The 17,186-nt window shown below is 42.7% G+C and overlaps 1 protein-coding gene across 4 annotated transcripts in view; it reads right to left on the bottom strand.

Annotated features, from left to right (window-relative positions):
- Window positions 1-17,186, bottom strand: part of CLIC5 (chloride intracellular channel 5) — a 176,799-nt gene that overhangs the window by 53,066 nt on the left and 106,547 nt on the right. For all 4 annotated transcript variants that reach the window (XM_023212951.2, XM_031935633.1, XM_031935634.1 and 1 more), the window contains one exon: window positions 1,952-2,061. In XM_023212951.2, the coding sequence (XP_023068719.2) occupies window positions 1,952-2,061 (110 nt within the window). The remainder of the gene's footprint in view (window positions 1-1,951; window positions 2,062-17,186) is intronic.

Here is a 17,186-nt window from a genome sequence, read left to right as displayed (position 1 = left end):
TAGGGGTGCAAACCTCATAACTTGATGAAACACTGAATAACGACACAAGGCAACATAGACAGCAGGTGCTGGGTGATTCTGGAGGGAGGTTGGGTTGATAGGTGTGCTTGTGAGTGTAGGGGGATGGGTATGAGAAGGCCTCACAGAGGGGGTGGGGCTGAAGCTGAGCCTGGGGCCAGGGACAAGAAGGAAGAGAGGGCCTGTTTTAGACAGAGGATGCAGCTCAGCCAAGGGATGGAGGCTCGAATGAAGAACAGAAGAAGGCAGACCAGCCTGACAGAGTAGACAGGTCACAGTGAGAAGTGTTGGGAAAGAGTGTTGGGAAGAATGAAGGAAAAGACAGATCGGGGCTTTGGATGCATCGAGTCCATGGACAATGGGAAACATCAAAGGTTTCCTATGCATGAAAGTGGCCTGATGAAAGCATTGTTTTAGGAAGAATAACCTTAGAATCACATAAAGGATAGGTCAGACAGAGAGAAAAAGAGAGAGAGAATGTGTGAACCTGGAAGACCAGTTTGAAGAACAATGAGACTATCAGGGTGGCAGCGGTGAGACTTGAACCAGTTGTAGGCTTTGAGAATGAAAGAGAGAGTTTGGAGGAAGAGAAAGTGCAATAGGAGAATGCTCTAGACTTGGCTACTGATCAACAATGAAGGCAGAATTCATTTCCATTGGGTGGTTTATTGGCTGCCAACATAGTACTTAGAGGAAAGGAGCAGAAAGTGCTCCTTTATTGGCTGCCAACATAGTACTTAGAGAAAGGAGCAGAAAGTGTTTAGTGCCTAGAAAATAGAAGAAAAAGGCCAGGCACAGTGGCCCATGCCTGTAATCCCAGCACTTTGGGAGGCAGAGGTGGGTGGATCACAAGGTCAAGAGTTCAAGACCAGCCTGGCCAAGATGGTGAAACCCCGTCTCTACTAAAAATACAAAAATTAGCCTGGCGTGGTGGCACGTGCCTGTAATCCCAGCTACTCGGGAGGCTGAGGCAGAGAATTGCTTAAACCCACAAGGCAGAGTTTGCAGTGAGCTGAGATTGCACCACTGCACTCCAGCCTGGGCGACAGAGTGAGACTCTGTCTCAATAAATAAATAAATTAATAAATAAAAAGAAAAAGAAAATAGAAGAAAAAAGGAGTTCAGGAAGGGCTCAACTCAAAGGAAAAGGATACAAATTGATGTATACAATGTTAGACATATATGATAACAGAACATCCAAGTGAAAATATCTAGATGATAGCAGGACTCTGGGTGTAGAATAATTCATATAAAGATGACGAGGAGAATATGTCAAGCTCACCAGGGATGAAGGTAGAGGCAGAAGATGAAGGCTCATGGGGTGAGCCTTGAGCTGTTCCACATTTAAACAACAGGTGGAAGACAGAAAACAGAATACATTCTGTAGGAGTGAAAAGAGTGTGGTTCCTGGTGTTTGGAAGTCATTAAACTGCACTCTAAAAACAGAACAGTAGCTACTTTCCACCCAAGCCTGTAATCTAGAGCTGTCACACTGAGGACTTCTAAAGCTGGGAACATAGCATGGGAAAGGGTCTGGATCACAACTCTCTGAAGACTCAGACTCTCACACCTGAAGTCCTACTAGGGTCCCACGGATGATGGCTTTAGTACTACTGAAATGACTAATCCTGTATTTTTAGATGTCTGTGCCCATCTGTGCACTGGACACTTAGTTGCAATGCCAGTGTCCATTCCTTCCTTCTTCTTTGCTAATGGAAACTTGCTAATCAGGTCAGTGAAGTGCGTGGCACCAAGTGAAATACTTGCCTTTGCAGACTCTCTTGTAGCTAAGACTGGACCCTGAGACACAGTTCTGGACAATGAAGTGTGAGCAAGGGGCTGCTGGGTGCCAAGGGAGGCTTTTGCCCTCCTTCATGGAAGGTTCTCTGTTCCTGCAGCTAAACATACTCCTCATTTATGCAATGTACTTTACCTTTTCAGATCCACAGTGGTGACATTGAACACGACTCCTTTCAGCCAGAGGATCATGAAGAGGCGCTGAGAGAATGGACAGTTGCCAATGCTTTCCCCATCGATTCCAGCCTGGAAAGAAGAGAACCAGTGTCCTGAGTGGGCAGGTGCAATTAGCACAGGGAACATAAGATTGTAACGCCCAAATGCAGGTCTGAGGAGACCTTACTAAAACCATGTTCCCGCAACTTCAAAGGGCAGTAGCCTGATATTATTCATCTTTGTCTTCTTAATGTCCATGCAGGACAATGCCTGGCACCATGTAAGGGCTCAATAAATACTTGCTGAACTGAAATGCAGAATTATAACTTGATGAAATCATAGAACCCTGGCATCTTGCGGTAAAAATAGACCTGCAACATCACTTAGTCTGACACAAATGATATTGGAATGCCAACTTCTACACCCCCAAGTAATCACCTAGTTTCTGCTTGAATATCTCCACTGACCAGTCATTTGTATTAATATAACTCAAAGCAGTTCATTCTGAGGATTGCTCTAACAGTTAGAAATGCTTTCCTTCAGCTACCTAGCCAAAATATGTTCCTCTGTAGTTTGCCCTCCCCCACCCCTTGGTCCTTGGTTCACACCACACGGATGTCATGAATATAAATATCTCAGACTTTGATCCCATCTCCCTATATGGAGGCTAATCAGGAAGCTCAAGGTTTTAATCAATACACCACTTAGTTCTGGCTAGTACTTGGCCTTCACTGTCAATAAACCATTCATTTGTTAAATTATACTTTTACTCAACAAATACATATTGACTATCAGTTACGTGCAAGGCACTAGAGAAAATTGCCCAGGAGATTCAAAACTGAATTCCTCTAAGGAGCTTATGGCCTTCTGTAAGGTGGGCTTGGGGATAACACAGGAACCCATGTAAAAATAACAGCATTATTATTGGGTGTTCTGCGCTTCTGTCATTTCATTTCCCTTCCTCAAAATAATAGGCGTTTTTAGGTCTGAAAAACAAGTCTATCTTTACTGCACTTCTGAGTGGGCTGCAGATCCATGAATTTCAGAAAGAATTAATTTCAAGCAAACCTATGAACAAACAAAAAAAGGTTGGGGAATTGGTCTCTGTAGAATTCATTTCCATTGGGTGGTTTATTGGCTGCCAACATAGTACTTAGAGGAAGAAATAACTCATTTGCTCCAGACTCTGATGTTGGCTGCCCTGGAAACCATGGCCCCTGCAGGTGGCCTGGCAGGGGATTCCACTGACAGGGAGGGCATGTGTGGGCCTGGGTACTGAAGACTTGTGCAAAGCTGTAAACAATCCAACCAACATCCAGGAATGGGGGCTTACTGAGGTTTTGTTTTTGTTTTTGTTTTTTCAAAAGAAAGGGAGAAAACAAATGCATTCCCAAAGCTCAACACAGTTTTCCCCCTTGAGGTTTGTTTTGCTGCAGCATTCAGATGGGGAGGCAGCGATGCCTTCTTTCATACATTAGAACCTCATTATGCGCTTTTTTCTACCTTGCAAGTTGCTCCCAGCAGGGGCTCAGGTTTATAATGGAAAACTGGAACCTTTGACAGTGTTCGCTGTATGTAATTGCTATGAAATTACAGTTATTTTACCTTCCTCTTAACTACACCAAAAGCCCCACTCCCTATACAGTTCTCACTTTTCCCCAGTGCTGGAAACAGACCCACCCCTGAGTCTTGAGAGAGCACGGACTCTGTTATATAAAATGGGAAAGGTGGGAGAGCACAGTGTGGGCGCTACACCTGCCCACGGAGCTAAAGTTACCAATAAAACATGCTCAGACAGGTGGCTACCAATTTAATAATAGCTTGGTGCTAACTTGAGTTTATGATGTAAGTTCCCTAGGAACTTCTCAAGAAGCACTTGACAGGTACCAGGTTCTGGGTCCTGTAAGACATCCCGACACAGGAAGAATTCCCCCAGGGCCAGGAATGGTGGAAGTAACAAGAGGAGAATTGAAAAAAAAAGCAAAAATAAAAACAGAAGCCAGTTCCATATACTGTTATCTGTTTTCCTCTGGTGGTGGTGGTGGGAGGGTAAGGGAATTGAAGGAGGAACTAGCAAAATAGTGGATTTCTCAACTACATAAAAAATTCATATAATAATAATATTAATAATAACTTATGTCTATATTGTCAGGCATTGTTCTAAAGGATTTACCTATATTATTAACTTGTTTATTTCTCATGAGAAGCCTGTAAAGAGGGATATTTTCAGCTCTTACCAATGTGAAATGGAGGCCTAAGGTTATCATCGTGGTGAAGCCAGCATGAACCAAGGTGGTCTGGCTAGAGATCCAGTGCTCTGAGCTGCCATTCCTGGAGCCAGCCTGAGGGTCCAGCCAGGTGACAGGTCCTCCCCCGGTGCTGGGAGGGCTGGTGTTGAATTTTATGGGCATCCTCTGGTCCATGTGCAATCAGTTATGCCTGGAGCTTAGGGCATGGTGTCCTTCATGGCTCCCTACATTTTCATTATGTTTTATTAATCTTGTATTAAACTATGATTCTAGGTTTAGTAAACAAAAATTGTTAAAGGCCAATAGAAATATGCGAGGATGCTACCATTTACTTCCACTCTCTGGGTGTCCCTCTTTCAGCTTCCTCTATTCCCCCTCAAACCCCAACAGCCTTGTGGCCCTAAGAAATAGTTTGTTAAACTCATGGGTTATATGTGATGAGCTGTGACAACCATCTGAAACATCAACAGAGAAGAACCAGGTGAGGTTCAGCTGGACCCCACATCCTGAAAAGTGTGAGGGAAAATCCAGGTGGACTTTGCTCCAGAGAGATTTTGAGCACTGGGGGCCAGGGACTGGCACAAAAGCAGTGTCCTAGGTGGAATCATATTCCCCCAAATTCATGTCCCCCTGGAATGTGTGTATGGGACCTTACTGGGAAACAGGGTCTTTGCAGGTGGAATCAACTTTAAGATGAGGTCATATTGGATTAGAATGGGCTCTAAACATGACTGGTGTCCTTACAAAAAGAGGGAACTTTGGGCACAGACATGCAGAGGACAAAGTCATGTGAAGATGAAGGCAGTGATTGGAGTGATGTATCTACAAGCCAAGGAACGCCAAGGATTGGTGGCAGACACCAAAAGCTAGAAGAGACAAGGAAGGATTCTTCCTCGGAGTCTCTGGAGAGAGCCTGGCCCTGCCCACACCTTGATTTTGAACTTCTGGCCTCCAGAACTGTAAGAGAATCAATTTCTGCTGCTTTCAGCTACACTGTATATAGTAATTTCTTGGAAACTAATGCAATAAGGGAAGCGTCAAAAAGATGATGATATATATATATATATATATATATATATATATATATATATATTAACAGCTAATGGCAAACTTCCCAAGGTCAAGATTCTGCTTTGAACACAATTACCAGCTATAATCCCAAAGTACTTCCTGTTCTCTACAGTGTATATAACAACCTATTATAAAATATCATACCACATATAATATTCCGTATGATGATACCCGTACTAGCAGCATAAAGTAATTATATAGACTGTATGATTGTACTTCATATGTTATATGCTTGATACTTCATATTATATGCTATTATATATTGCCTTTCATATGATCTCTCTCCACATATTATGAGCTTGGCTCTCTCAAAACATAGTTGATGTTTCATTTTGTTTGTCTTCAGCAGCAACAAGCACAGGCACCTGAAACTTACTTCATATTCAGTGCCTATTTAAAAGGATGCATATTGAGGGGAGGGTGACGTCCCTCCCTTTTTGTGGCTTGAGGATCTCAAAATTATCTCAATGGCATTCTGAAAAGCATCCTAAAATACATGCGTACATACTACATACATACATACATGGCTAGCCTGAGTTATGTAGCACACTAGCCGGAGACTGTGGTTCTAGACCCATCTCTGCCTCTACTTCACCATGTGAATGACCTTAGGTAAATTATCTCCTCTTGGCCTCAACAATTGCACCTATAACTTCCTGCAATTTTGTAAATTCAAGTGGAAAATGGAGATTTGTTTAAGACTGTGGTTCTCAAACATTTTAGTCTTAGAACTCTTTTATGCTTTTAAAGACTGTTGAGGATCCCAGAAAGGTTTTGTTTATGTGAGTGATAGTTATTGATATTTACTGTGTTGTAAGTTAAAGCCGAAAAACATTTAAATATTTATAAAAATGCTATAATTAATGTGTCTATTAACATAAACATAAAATAACTATATTTTCTAAAAATAAAAGAAATTTAGTAAAAGTGGCAATGTTTTATATTTTTAAAAAATCTTTAACATCTGGCTTAATAGAAGCTGGCTTCCACATTTAATCTCTTGGTATTTAGTTGGGGTATATGGGGCTTTTGTTGTTGTTGTTGTTGTTTTTGAAACAGAGTCTTGCTCTGTCATCCAGGCTGGAGTGCAGCGGCGCGATCTCAGCTCATTGCAACTTCTGCCTCCCAGGCTGAAGCAAATACTGACAAATACTGAGTCTGAGTAAGCACGGTGTGTCAGCCAGTTGCCTTTTCAAGTAAAAACTGCTCTGTGAGGGAGGCAGCTGGTTCAGCTGGCAACTCAATCATACAAGTGCTTTTCCTTTCACAACCATCAGATTTTGGAATGCAGCCAAAGAGCTTATGTGCAGTTCCCATTTCATCAACCAGAATGTTTAGAAGACATGTATGCAAAAGTTGAGATTTAATAATATTATATAATTTTTAATGCTTCATCAAGGACATTCATAATTGATGCTGTTTTTTGTTTTTGGTTTTTTTTTTTTTCTGCACATGCATGACTGGCTAGTACCACTTATACCACTGCTTGGATTTGTGCTGAAACACCAGTAAATTTACTCACGAAATGCCAATCCCAAAGAGAGAAGCGTACCATCTTGATATAACTCTAAAAATAGTTGTGACCTCTTAAAACCCCTGAAAGCCTTTTAGGGACCCCAGAAGTCTATGAACAACATTGGAGAACCATTGTTTTAAGACATTCCATGGACACACCAGGTATGTAATTCTTGGTCTACAGATAATGAAGGGGAAGCTGATAATTGTCCAAAAGTCACTCGAGGGTACCCAAGTCCGGAAGTGGGAGGAATCATTCAGAGAGGATCCAAGAAGGAATTGTAGAAAGTGACCAGATGACATTGAAGCTTGATAGATGTGTCAGTTATCAGTTTGTTGCCTTTCAGCTGTAATGCACCCTTGAATATATGCTCTATGAGAACGGGGAATTTCTTTAAACATTTCTCCTTTAAAGTGAGCACAAAGTTAGGCTTTCTCACCAGGGAGAACTAGAGGGGCACTGCAGGAGGAAGAGGCTTTCTTGCTGACTACGGTGTGGGCTGGGAGTGGACGATGTAGCTGTGACAGCACGCAGTGGAGCCACCCCAGCTATAGGCTCAGCATACAACCCACCTGGCACCTTGTAGCCTCAGCCTGGTAATAACCTTTCCAGCACTCTTGACACAGAAACCAAAGCCCCCATTAATCCTATATCCAGCTGGCCTATGGCCAGGGTGTCCACATAGCTTGGTCACTTTCTTTGCAAGCCCCATGCGTCCTGAAGGCCTTCTTCTCCACTGACACCTGGATCCTGCTGCACGCTGTACCGATGCCGATTGCTTGTTCCCTGCCTGAACTCTGGGGAGTGGCCTATTGCTTGCTCAGCAACTCCAGACCAGCTCTGGCATGACCAAACCAGTGAACTTCTGTGCCAGGTTCCGAACAGCTTCTAAGTTTGTCCTTCCCTGGCTCCTCTCCCACTGCCCTAGGGTACCATAGAGAGTTTCCTTATATGTCATGGTTACTCTTTTATCTTATGTAATACTTCACGTTGAATTTCTCCTGTTTAACCTACCATGTAGTTTCTCACTCCTGATTGGACCCTGACTACATCAGATGCTTAAATGTCTGTTATTTCAAAATGTAAGATTTTTGTGACCTTTGACTTCTTTAAAAACCTGGCAAGGTTAAGTCCTGGATGAAGTATTAGGAAGGAAACCTCAGTTTTCTCAAGAAAGATAATTAAGTCACCATTTACGTCACATTCCCACTTTTTGTTGCTGTCGCCCATGAAACTTGTCCCTGAGGACTCAAGTGATTAAATAATTTTGTTAAGTGTACAGATAAAAATTATACAACAGTAGAGCTGTATCTGACCTCAGGAATGCTATACTCCAGCTCTTTCTTTTTACTGGTAGAGAAATAGTTCCAGAAAGGTTGAATGAATTGCCCATGGTAGCACAACCGGTTCCCATAGCAGAATCAGGTCTCTCTAACTCCTGACTTCCAGCTTTGAGCAGACCACGTTGGCTGTTGTCCTTCAGAAAAGAGTGGCAAAGTGGCAAAGGCCACGTGACGAGGACTTTCTTTAAACATAATAACTCATCTAAACTGTTTAGACAAAGAAGCTTTCTTTATATTTCCAGCCGTCCATTTTTTAATTAGTTAGTGTAAGTCAGACAACATTTCTAGTTGTGACTATTTTTTTTTTAACACCAAACGGTCTATCCTTCCAACAATTTGGTTGGTAAGACTTCAATTAGCAGGGATGGGACTTGGTGGTATGTGGTCCACATGAGGATAAAGAGGTCTGCTCTTGAAGAAATCAACATTCCCTTTCATAGAAGCCACAAAAGGCCTAATTCACTGGGGTCACCCAGGCATTTTTCATTCAAGAAACAGGTAACAGGTATACATTTGAGGCTACAGAGATCCTCAACATTTATCTAAAGTTTAACATATGGGCTGAATCAGCTCTATGTAGACCACTACCTGTACATTGTGGTATGAAGAATTCTAGGTATGCTGGTCAGAGTTCTCCAGAGACGGAACCAGCACAATATGTATATGTGTGTGTGTGTGTGCATGTGTATTTATATATATATATATATATACACACACATATATACATATACACACACACACATATCCTGTTATATCTACTATATATGGAGAAACATATACACATTTTCATAGAATACATTATAACAACATTACATATATGTGTATGTTTATAAATACAAATACATACCAGTTGGAGTGTGAAGATTGAGAGATTTATTTTAAGGAACAGGCTCACACAGTTCTGGAGGCTTGGTGTGTTCAGAATCTGCAGGGTAGGCTAGCAGGCTGAAACCCCAGGGAAGAGCTGCAGTTTGTGTCCAAAGACTGTCTGCTGGCAGCATTCCCTCTTCTTCAGAGGAGGGGGTCAGTCTTTTTCTCTATGAGGCCCACCCACACTATAGAGGGCAATCTGCTTTACTCAAAATCCACCAATTTAAATATTAATGTCATCAAAAAAAAAAAAAAAAAAAGCACCTTCACAGAAGCATCCAGAATAATGTCTGGTCAATATCTGGGCACTATGGCCCAGCCAAGTTGATGCATAAAGTTAACCATTACACCTGGCATAAACATTTTACTTGATTCAGTAACCTGTTAATTCAGTATCTGTCATCTGCACCTTAGCTCACCAGATGGTTTTGTAAACAATTGAATATAGTTGTGTACATGTCCCCTTCCAAAAGAACTTGTAGTAAGCTCCAGACTTAGCAGGCTCCTTGGTTTACATCTCTAAGTGAGCAGGGTCCAGTGGTGCCTTTGATGTATAACTAGCCTGGTCTGATGGTGGCTTTGGGCCCAAGGTCGCCTACAACTTTGTATGTTGCACAATGCCACTGTGTTCGTGGCCTGTTGGGGTGTCTGTCCTTTAGCCTGCCTTGAGCTTTACGTCCATCCGCCACTGAGTGTATGCTCACCCTCCCGTGCTTCACGCACTCTCTGAGAAAGAACTGCCCTTTCCAACTCAACACCACTGCCCCTTCTCCCAGCCCCTTCTTTGTACTCCCACATGGCTTCTTTCCTATTCTTTCATGTCCCACTATTTGAATAAATGAATGGGTTTCTTTTACACCTCTTGCCAGCCCTGCTTCTGTTTAACAACTTCTGAAATTGTTGTCTTTAATCTCTTTCTGGGTTAATCAGTACTTTTTCCTTTGTGTCTTCATCCTACCTGATATTTGTCTTATAGCTAAAACTTTTGATTATCCTTTCTTCTTAAAGCTCAGCCATCTGCAGCCTCCCTTGCCACTTGGTGCCTCTTAGGAGGCAGGGGCCGGCTTTACAGGCAGGCAGTCTGTGCAGTTGAATAATGGGACCCCACACTTGGTTTAATGCTCTACTCTTGCTATCCTGAAATTCTTAATAATTTTGGAGCCTAGGTACCTCATTTTCATTTGGCGGTAGGCACTGCACGTTATGCACTGGCCCTGCCTGTGGCCCCCTTATTCTTCCTTATTCTTCTTGCTGACATCCTCCTCTTTCTGGTATTTGCCCTCTCAGCTCACCACTCTTCCCCTCCATGCTTAGTGCTCTTTGGAGAACTTACCTACTCTTGAAAACATGATTGTCTTTCCCAAGTTAGCAATAACTCTGGCTTCTAGGCCTATAAACGTGCTACTTACCCTAAGCTTTAAAAAAAAGTAGAAAGGAGAGTCAGAGAAGGAAAGAAAACAAGGGAAAATGTTGAAAGGCTGTAGGGCTTGTCTGGCTCAAGTCTCCTTGTTGGTTCCACCTCCTAGCCTATGTCATTCCAATGTCATATGTTATTTTAGAATTTGCCTCATTTCAATTAAATATCTCACCAATTACTAGATACTTGAGGTTTTCTTATAAGTCAGCAATATGCCTTGTTATTACTATTTTTCAAAACTAAATTATCTGCCCTTCCAGTAATCTAGTTGCTATGCTCCATTAGCATGAACGTGACTCAGTGATTTATTTATCTACTCTCAGTAACCTGTAAGTACTCAAGAAATATAAGTTTGATGGCCTTGGTATGTCTTCCAAGTGATTCCACCAATCTTGGGAAGGCAGAATGGCTCTCATACGTTAATATTATAAACCTGCACCGTGCCTTGAGAAAGCCCAGAGTCCACACTCTCTGCCTCCAAGTTTGGCTGTTTCTGCTCACTAGCCCAGGTGTAATATTTAACAGCTAAATTCCATTGCAGTAGAGGCAGATTTCAGTCCTCAACTTCACAGAACACTGTGGTACAGTGTTAGGGGCATTGTACAGACCCATGCAGACCTGGGTTCAAATTCCTCCCCTGACACCAACCAGCAGAAAAAATGTCTGCAGCACTATTTCCAATCCTGTATGCCCTTCATAACCTTTCCACAGCCCCAGCTAGAGGTGGAGTCCACATTTCCCTTCTTCTTAAAATAGGGCAGGACTTTGTGGCTGCCTGCGTGAATGGAATATGGCAGAAGTGACACAATGTGTGACTTTGGAGATTAGGTAATAGAGGGTGATACAGCTTCTGCCTATCTCTCTCTCTCTGTATCTTTTGGTATGCTTGTCCCTGGAACCTAGCCACCATGTTGTGAGGAAACCCAGAGCACATGAAGAGGTTCTCTGTAGTGTTCCAGCTAATAGTCTCAGCTAAGTCTTCAGATGACAGGTTGCCTCAACAACCAGACAAGAGAATGAACGTAATTTCAGATTATTGCAGCCCCCAGGTTTTGACTTGTTCCAAATGACATCTACTGAAGTAAAATTAGCCATTCTCACCAAGTCCTGGCCAAACTGCAGGTTTGTGAGCAAAATAAGTGTTGTCATTGTTTAAAACCACTAAGTTTTGGGCTGGTTTGTTACTCAGCAGGCAACTCACTTACACACTTAGCCTCAGGCCCCTTATCTTCAAATTGGTGGCAGAGTTGTTATATAATTGGACAACAATATGTATAAAGCATATAGTATTTACTTTATACATTTATGATTATTGTCATTATGGCCACAGAAGAACAATGTTTAGGAAGAGCTTGTTAAACACTCTGTTTATGAAATGCTATGCCTTGGTAAAGAGTCAATAGACCTCTCTTTGATGGCACAAAACTTCAATAGTGCCTTGTGTTCAGGGTTTTGTGTATGAAGCAATAAATTCAACAAAGAAAGCAAATACAGGAAGAACTACAGCTACAGTTCATTGACCAGAGGAGAGTGTTCCTAAACTAGGTCAGTCATGCATTTACTATGAAGGGAGAGAGAGAAAAGTAACTCATGTTTGGTTAACTATTGGTACAATGATAGATACATGCATGTATGTTCTTTACAAGACCATTGAATTTCTGTGAAAAGCAACACCCTCCAACCAGACACCTTTTTCAAGTTGTTCAAGAGTCAAAGATGAGAAGGGCTAGAACCCAAGGAATATAGATGGTTGAAGCTGAGGGATCAGGTCTGGGACAGATTCCTGGAAGTTTTCTATTGAAGTTTATTGGAAGCCTTTGTGTTCTCTCAACATCCGGAAACATTTTCACAGCTATTTAAGGTACTGTCATCCTATTCTTTAGACCTGATTATGGCTCTCAATGCTTGGATCAGGAAAGCTGAAAGCTGGAATTCTTCCACCTCAGAAATGTACCAAAACACAGGAAACCAAAGAGCGATACAAATCTATGGCCTCAAATAAACACAACTCCTTTCCACATTGGTTTAATTTGAAGAAGAGGTCTCCTCACTTAAGCCTTCCTTGGAGAATCCCTATCCTAATAGAGGAAATATGTTTTCCACTTAATGAGGCCACTGTCAAAATTTTGCTTTCCTCCCTTGACACTTCTTTTATTTGTTATCCAAGATACTATGGAAATTAATGGCAGCTCTTGATCATGATTCCATTCCCCCTACATTGAAGGAATAACCCTGCAATTCCTATAATCCTCATACCAAACAAGGATATCTTGACATTGAGCTCTCCTACTCCTACAAAGGTTGGTGTGTGGGATCCTGAGATAGCTGAGATTCCTCAATTATTACTCATCTGCCCTTCTGTTCTGGTTGTCTGAATGTTGAGTTTTGAATATAGCCTCTTAATAGGATAAGCTGGTCTGGAAAGACTTTAGAGACATCCCAAAATCTGTCATCCTAGCTCTCTGTTGGTTTCAATAATCACTCATGAATCCCACACTCAAATATAACAAATTAAAAGCTTATAACACTAAAATGAAATCTGAGTCCTGAGGTTTATTAATTAGGGTCATGTATATCTGAGAACTTATGCAAAAAGTTTTTGCAAAATTACTAGTTTATAATATGTCAACAAAGTATATTTTTAGAGCTTGAAAATTCCACTCAACTAAGCATTTTAAAAACTGGAATGCCCAGACCCCACTGTCAGATATTCTGATTTAATTAGTCTGGGGGTAGGGCTCAGACATCAGAATTCTTTTCCCTCAAAGTTCTCGAGGTGATTCTAATGTTCAGTCAGGACTGACAACTTCTGATCTGGTGGTGCCCACAGTGGGAGATGTCCAGTAGAATCACCAAAGGAGCTTGTTAAACAAACAAAGAAACAAATGAGCTCCCTGACCCCACTGTAGACATGCAGAATCAGTCTCTGGGCTCTGGACATGTGTGATGGGCTGGACCAAGCACCGACCATAGCACTTGGACGTTGTTTCTCCCTCTTCTTTTTGTTTCCTTTTTCCTTATCTAAACTGGAAACTCCTTCACATCCTGGCCCCACTCCTACTTCCCACTCCGTTTCTATGCTGTTCTTCTTCACCTTCCATCCCTGCACAGGCCCTGAAAGAAGTGCACCATTTTGAGTTGTTTAGGGAAGGGAGAGCCCATTTTGGATCAAGACATCTGGAGAACCTCAAGTCAATGCAGCCATAAACAATGCCAAGAACTTCACGTGCCAGCTAATATTTTTATGGTTGTGTCTTCACATAGAACTCTTCAGTTCTGCCAGGTGGATCTTCCCTGAGGGTGACAGAGTGCTGTGACTGGGTATAGAAACCCTAGCTACTGGGCTCAAGTTCTCATGTGGGCAACCACATTTGTATGTGTGTACCCAATCACATTTGCTCTCTCCAGCCACCTTCCTCTAGTCAGCCATGGTGAAAAGCATGCCTTTTAAAAAAATGCAGGGTCCTCATAAGGTCCTGTTTTGGGCTTTCTTGGCTATGTGGAGTACCAGCAGGCTTTATCTCCACTCAACCGTATGCAGGCACTTGGCCACTTGGGCAAGGTGGATCCACACAGCCAGATATGCGTCTACACCAAGGCCCTGCTTTGTTCCAGAGACTAGGGATGTAGTGATGTGGTGATGAATGAGACATAGTCCCTCTCTTGACAAGCTGTCACACAACAAAGGCAGCAAAAGGTAAAGAGATGATGGCCAGGTCACCACTGAAGTGCAGTAGTGGTAGAGCATGGGTGGAGTGGGGACAGGAGGGAGCCCACCTAAGGGTTCAGGGAAGGATTTGGGGCAGCAACAATGCCTAGTATGAGCCTCAAAGGTAAGAGAGTTTATTCATGCAAAGTGGTAGGTAAGGCCATCCAGGCAGAAGTGATGGCATAAGCACATGCCTGGAGGCTGGATTGCACAATGCAGGTGTATTAGGCTGTTTTTGCATTACTGTAAAGAAATACCTGAGACTGGGTAATTTATATTGAAAAGAGGTTTAATTGGCTGAAGGTCCTGCAGGCTGTACAAGTGTCATGCCAGCATTTGCTCAGCTTCTGGTTAGGGCCTCAGGAAGCTTATGATCACAGTGGAAAGCAAAATGGGAGCAGGCACTTTCCATGGCAAAATCAGGAGCAAGAGAGAGAGAGAGAGGAGGAACCAGCATCCTTTTAACCACAGCTCTCCTGTGAACTAACAGAGTGAGAACTCACTCATTACTATGGGGAGGGCACAAAGTCATTCAGGAGGGAATGAAGCACATGACCCAAACACCTCCCACCAGGCCCTGCTTCCAACATTGTGAATCACATTTCAACACGAGATTTGGCGGGGGCACACATTCAAACCATATCAGCGGGTGTGCAAGGAATTTCAAGCAGATCTTGTTCATGCTCTGTCAGGAAAACCCATGCAGGAATTCTCTAGTTCCCTTTCTTCCTCCATTCTGAAGACCCCAGCCTAGTCACAGGCAAAGCCACAAGGCAGTCAAATGCTCACCTTCCGGGGGTCTCTGTGTCTTCCTGATCTGCTATTTCCACCATCATGTGTCTCTAAACCCCTCAGCCGCCCTTGGCCAGCATGCCTCTCCCCACGTGTATCTCTCAATACCAACTCTGAAAGCATTCACATTTAAGTATGAATTGTTAATAATTGCTAAGCACTTATTCCTCCTGGGGTACTTTTATTTATCATGACCCAGATGGAAGCAAGGAGATGAAGCTTCAATAGTGGGGTCGCAGGTGTCTGCCAGAAAGTGATTAAAGAACTGGGAAAGAAGGAAGAAGGGCAACAATAGCTTCCTGGAGGTCCTGAAACCAGACATGTAGGTTTTTATCTATTATCTCCTATGTGAGATCCTGCCAACTTATTACTTCTGCAGCTTTGAAAGACTAGCTCACACAACGAGTGCCCCAGACCAAAAGGCAGGCACTCTTATCACAAAACTGCCTTAATTTTCATTTAAAATTCTCTATTTAAAATTACTTCAAGGTTGGTTGGAAGGGTAAGACTTCAAAAACAATAACACATTCTTTTTTAATTAGTTGGAGGTAGGTGACGGTAGGAATGTTTTAGCTTTGCCGTTAATATGAGTGCTATGAATTCGCAATAGTGACATCTTCCTATACTTGTGCAGTAAGACCTTTGTAAGCAAGAATGTTTGGAGAGGCAAGATGTTCCCTGGTGAACTGAATTCCCTGGGTAGCCCTTTAAGCAATACGGGGCAATGTAATAAAAAGCAGAAGATTAAGAGTCCTGCGTTCCAGACCTAGTTTTGACACAAAGAGTTGTGTGATCTGGGGCAAGTAATTTTCCCTCTCTGGGCCTTAACCTTGTTATTTTTAAAGTGGATACATTAGAAAGGATGGTCTTGAAAGACACTCTGTTCCTAAAACATGGCTAAGAGAAGGTGAAAATCACTAAATATTTTATTTGCACCTAAAAATTCCAAAGGCGGAATAGAGACTCCACAAGTCACTACAGTCCTCTCTCCCAGCACCATGCGTGGCTCACAGCACAGGGCTGGATAAATGTTTGCTGAGAGGATGAAAAAGCTTGTGGACTAGCATTCTATCCTGAAAACACAGGCTGCTGGGTCTGCAGGGGAGGGGCCAGCCCTGTAGATTGCAAGGAAAATCAGGCCACAAAGGATAAACAACCTGTGACCACCTTTGCTAGCTGCTTCTGGGCTCTGCCTTCTCACAACTTCCCTGTAGCATCTTCCCATAGTATTCTCAGCGCCTTACCTTAAAAAGCAGTTGAAGAAGCACCTTTTTGGAAGGCTGTCCCCACCCCATGTCTCCGCCCTCCAGCCCCTCCTGCTCTATCCAACTCCTTTAGACTAGGGCAGCTGAGGTCCAAAGACTTCAGATGACTTTTCCAAGGCCACATAGACCATCGGTAGGGATGGAGTTTGCTATTGAATAGAGATGGCTGAAATCTCAGTCAAAATCATGAACTTATGTAATTTAGACATAATCATGGAAGACAGGAGAAACAGAACTGAATCTTTTGGAAAGTCATCTTCAGAGAGACTTTTCTGCTAACCCTTGCTTGTCTTTCATTTTATTCCCTTAAAAGAGTAAGCAGCTGAAGACAGAGGAAGAAAAATCCTGCCTGGTTATGGAAGGGTATGGATTCACATCAATGTGTGTTTTTTTTTGTTTGTTTGTTTTGTTTTGTTTTAATTGTGGAGGATTTACTCAGGGTAAAGACAACAAGCCACACTCCTACTGCAGCTCTGCAACTCCTGAGCTCCTGGGGGAAGGATAGAAGGGAAGCTGTGTAGCTGTCTCTTCTCACTATGCTCCTTCTTCTCCGGCCTAGGGTGATTGGGAGGATTAGGAGAGATAACACAAGTAAAGTGGGGGCACAGTGCCTGGCAGAAAGCACTCAGTGCATCTGCCATCTTCAAGGTCACTCTGCCCTCTGGGCCAATTCCTCCGTCCTCCCTCTCCTCACCCCCAACCAGCAAACAAAGGTCACAGGTCTGGAGAAAGTCCTCTGCCGCCATGCAACAGGGAAATGTTTCTCCCAGCCAAGAGCCTCTGTCACCTGGGCTCACCCAACTGCTTTCTTTTGAGCTCCTATAGAACTTACAGTGAAGACTGTAGTTAGTGCTGGATGATTACATCTTCTGCTTTAGAAGGGAGCTTTGAAAACAGCCTCACAGTTACAGACAAAACCAAGCCGGTTTTTGTGTCGAGAAGACCCAATTTCATTTTCTCAGCCTTGAAAAAAAATCAATTTG

The sequence above is a fragment of the Piliocolobus tephrosceles genome, chromosome 5, assembly GCF_002776525.5.
Source record: "Piliocolobus tephrosceles isolate RC106 chromosome 5, ASM277652v3, whole genome shotgun sequence".
Lineage (NCBI taxonomy): Eukaryota > Metazoa > Chordata > Mammalia > Primates > Cercopithecidae > Piliocolobus > Piliocolobus tephrosceles.
This window is presented reverse-complemented; position numbering and strand designations above follow the sequence as displayed.